A 4087-nucleotide genomic window follows, 5' to 3' on the forward strand; every position below is an offset into this window, starting at 1 on the left:
GATGGATGGATGGATGGATGGATGGATGGATGGATGGATGGATGGATGGATGGATGGATGGATGGATGGATGGATGCATGAAAAAATGAATGTATGGATGGCTGCATGAATAGATGGTTGCATGAAAAGATGGATGGATGGATGGATGGATGGATGGATGGATGGATGGATGGATGGATGGATGGATGCATGAAAAAATGAATGTATGGATGGATGCATGAATAGATGGTTGCATGAAAAGATGGATGGATGGATGCATGAAAAATGGATGTATGGATGGATGCATGAAAAAATGGATGTATGGATGGATGCATGAATAGATGGATGGTTGATGCATGAAAAGATGGATGGATGGATGGATGGATGGATAAATAAATAAATGGATGGATGGATGGATGGATAAATAAATAAATGGATGGATGGATGGATGGATGGATGGATGGATAAATAAATAAATAAATGGATGGAAGGATAAATAAATGGATGGATGGATAATTGGATAAATAAATGGATAGATAGATAAATGGATGGATGAACACCTCACTAAACTATTAAACATTTAACTTTTGTTCACTGTTTGTTTATTTTTGTTTCCCTTCAGGGTGAAAGAGAAGAAGATAAACAACAGTAAATTTTACTCCTGAGGCCTCACCTGTCTGAATGTCAGACGACCAACTGATGGAGATGAATTTCTCATCACGTCACCTGAAATGATGACAACCTAATGTTACCTAGAAATATTATTTATTTAGGGTTTTAAAAAAGTAACAACAGAAGGATTGAATATTTTTAGTCGTATAAATAAAAACATTTTGGGAAATGTTACTTTTCTCGCAGGCATCCAGCAGCRCTCCTCTTTAATCAAACTGTTGTTCTGATGGTATTTATTTTGAATAAAATGTTAAAACGTTTACCTGAAATTATCATTTCACTGCAGGACACTTCTGCTGTTCTGCTCCCACTGCTTGTGTTGAATTCTTTTGTTTTCATTTTTCAGTTTGAGTGGATTGTTTGACCTTATTTTCTTTTTGTCGGGTTTTTTTTAATCTGAATTGAGATTATTAGAGATTCACTCCGACACAACGAGAATGTTCATGAAGCTTCTGTGAATCTGTTGTGACTGTGTTGTAAACTGTGTCAATAAAGCAGCTTGTTTCTTTCATTCCTGTTCATAATGTCACRCTCAGATTATGTGCTGAGGATACCACACCAAACTTTAGCTCAACATTAACTGATTTTAAGACTTTTTCTAAGGTCAGATAGCTGYGGCGGCCMTCTTGAATCAGATTGGCTCCAAAAGTTGGTCAGGCGTAGAGGTTACAGGTTTTTATGTCCTGAGAGTCCTGAGATATTTTGCTAACAGACATGAACATGTTTTTTTGACATAAACAAGCAATACAAGCGTCCACACCCAGGGAGCACCAGTGAGCAGTAGGGACCAGTGTTTGTGTACTTCCSTATTTGTGGGGACCAACTGGTCCTTTTTAGGACCTGAGTCTGGTTCAGGTGGGATAAATTGAGTCTAGAGTTGGTTTGGGTAAGGGGTACACTATAGAAATGAATGGAAKTCAATGCAAAGTCCCCATAAAGATAGGAGTATAGGACGGGTGTGAAAGTTTCAGGGTTTTGTTTTTTTTTTTTAGGACTTTTTGATAACACCTACCTTTTCAGGACCATTAGTCCTTTTGGGGACAATAATCTGGTCCTAATATGGTGGAACTCCATTTTTGGATTAGGGTTAGGCTACAGAAAAGACTGAAAATGAATGCCCGGTCCTAATAAGGATAGAAATACAAGTTTGCGTGTGTGTGTTGTGTGACATGTTAATGAGTTACTCAGGTGAGGGGCCTCTGGGAGCCATATGGGAGGCAAACAGAGGAGGAGATGATGAAACACTTCACCAGAAGCCACCATTAGTCACCTGTCAGGGCAGGTGGACGGAATGCCGGCTTGATTTCTGAAATTTCACTGGATTATTTAACACTTTTATACTTTTTACCACTTTATTTTTTACCATATTTCCCTTATTTGTTCTTTGAGTCAACACAGAGACTCATCCAGTTCCGGTTTTATCTGAAGACTGTTACTGGAGGAGGCTTTTCCTCATCAAAGGCTTTTATTTTGACATCCAGCTCGGATTTAAGGAGTTTATTCTGGTTTGAACTGAACAAAACTGTGRGATTATGGCAGACTTTCCGTCCAAGGTGACCACAGAGACCAGTTCCCCCAACTCTCAGAGCTCCCATCAAGGGGGGAACAGCCTGGGAGGAATGGCTGCCAGCATCTCAAGCAACCTGGACATGTCCTTTATCCGGAGCGTCCCAGCCATCCTCATGCTGGCTGAAATAGTACGTATCACACTTTGCTTCATCACAGTGACATTTTGTTATGTTTGTTCCAGATATTTGTCAAAACTGTAAATGTTTATCACCTGTTTTTCACAGAGGATATAAAAACCTTTTCAAGGCCTCAGTTTGAGCATTGTAAGTAWCAGTTTATCCATTAACCGGGTCAGAAACAGGAAGTTCAGGTCTGAGAGTAAAAATTGATGATTTGTTCTGTTTGTTTTCCGCAGTGAGATAATTGAGATGTGGGACAGAAATGATCAGGATACAGTGTAGTTCAGTGTTTCCTCTCTCTTTGGAAGGAAATAGAGACCATGCAGCTGGTCTGATAAGTCCTGAAGAGGCCCTTGGAGGTCCTGGGCCCCTCCTGATGGCTCTGATCCTTACAGGAACAGTTCTGAATGACAGAGTTCTTCACCAAATGTACTTGCAAAGTGGAATCAAAAAAAAATATTTTGGGGTCAAAATATGTCTAYAGCTCTTCCCAGAAACATCTTACACTAAAAACCTTTTCTACTTCTTTTAAACTCATTTTTTATCCACCTTTTCTACCAGGTGTGGTCCGCTCTAACAAAAGATAAGTTAACTTCTGACAGAATAAGGTGTGTTCAGAGAGATAATAAGAAGTGAACATTGACTTAAGATCATAAAACTCAGTTTGTGAGTCATGTAAACAAGCACAGGTGGGATCGTCTGACGTCTGCTCTTAAATTCACTTCATATTTTCTTCTATCCGTCACAGAGTGAAATAACAGAGTGTGAGGAGGCTTGTTTTCTGAAATAACTATAAAGAAAGAGCAGATGAGGAAGATTTCAGTCAATAAACTCAATTTGTCGCATTTGAAACTGCAACAAAGTCACATTTAGAGTCACCAACTTTGTTTTTGTTCCACTTTCAGACCCAAACATGTTTTAATCCTCATGCAGCCGTCTGCCTTGTGTTTCTTTTAAGTTTCAGCCGTTCTCATGTTTCCTTTTGAAATATTAATTATTATTGTGGCTATTAAAAATCCACATGAAGAAAATAAACACAGGGATTAATGTTTTTGTTGTAATTCATCCGCATCAAAGTTCAAACAAGGGAAAAATATATTTAGATAGATGTGTAAAGGTCAGAGGTTGTGTGTGTATTTGTGTATGTGTGCGTATGTGTGTGTGCCCTTGTTTTTGCTACTTGGTGGGGACAGTTGTTCTGGGAAATGCAGCCTCATAACCAAAGCCCAGTCCCCACGACTTCGGAGGCTGATTTTGGGGGTTTAGGTTTAGGACCAAGGTGTGAATTGAGTTTCGGTTAGTTTCAGGGTCAGGTAGGTACCTGTGAGGTTAATTTTAGGGTAAATGGTCAGGTTTAGGACATAAAATTACCAAAAAAAAAAATGAATGGAGCCAATGGAAAGTCCCCACAAGGATAGAGAGACATAGTAGGTGTGTTTGTGTGTGTGCACCTGGTGTGTAAAAACAGAAACATGATCTCTGCATCAATAATGGATCATCGTTTTATGTCTGTTCTGCAGCAGAGACTAAATGTCCTTCGTGTTTTACTCGTTTCCCTCCTCCTCCTCCTCCTCCTGCTCCTCCTGCTCCTCCTCCTCAGTGGGTCTTCAAGTTCTGCAGAAACCCCTTCATTCATTCAAACCATGGGCCGGCCCCAATTTGTCACCCTAGGCAAGATTTCAGGTGCCTTCCCTTTGTGCAGTTTTCTAAATCTCTCTGCCAACTTACATAACGTCACATACGAAAAT

General features: G+C 39.7%; 2 protein-coding genes across 5 annotated transcripts in view; both read left to right on the forward strand.

The window, feature by feature from the left end:
• Positions 1-1162, forward strand: part of plcg2 (phospholipase C, gamma 2) — a 27817-nt gene extending 26655 nt beyond the window's left edge. For all 4 annotated transcript variants that reach the window (XM_014033979.1, XM_014033986.1, XM_014033964.1 and 1 more), the window contains one exon: positions 602-1162. In XM_014033979.1, the coding sequence (XP_013889433.1) occupies positions 602-644 (43 nt within the window). In that variant the 3' untranslated portion in view covers positions 645-1162. The remainder of the gene's footprint in view (positions 1-601) is intronic.
• A 782-nt stretch (positions 1163-1944) lies between these two features.
• The window catches only part of pllp (plasmolipin), a 7139-nt gene continuing 4996 nt past the window's right edge, over positions 1945-4087 (forward strand). Inside the window, exon 1 of the mRNA XM_014033995.1 lies at positions 1945-2348. Within this exon, the coding sequence (XP_013889449.1) occupies positions 2184-2348 (165 nt within the window). The 5' untranslated portion in view covers positions 1945-2183. The remainder of the gene's footprint in view (positions 2349-4087) is intronic.

Source organism: Austrofundulus limnaeus, unplaced genomic scaffold, assembly GCF_001266775.1.
Source record: "Austrofundulus limnaeus strain Quisiro unplaced genomic scaffold, Austrofundulus_limnaeus-1.0 Scaffold7, whole genome shotgun sequence".
NCBI lineage: Eukaryota > Metazoa > Chordata > Actinopteri > Cyprinodontiformes > Rivulidae > Austrofundulus > Austrofundulus limnaeus.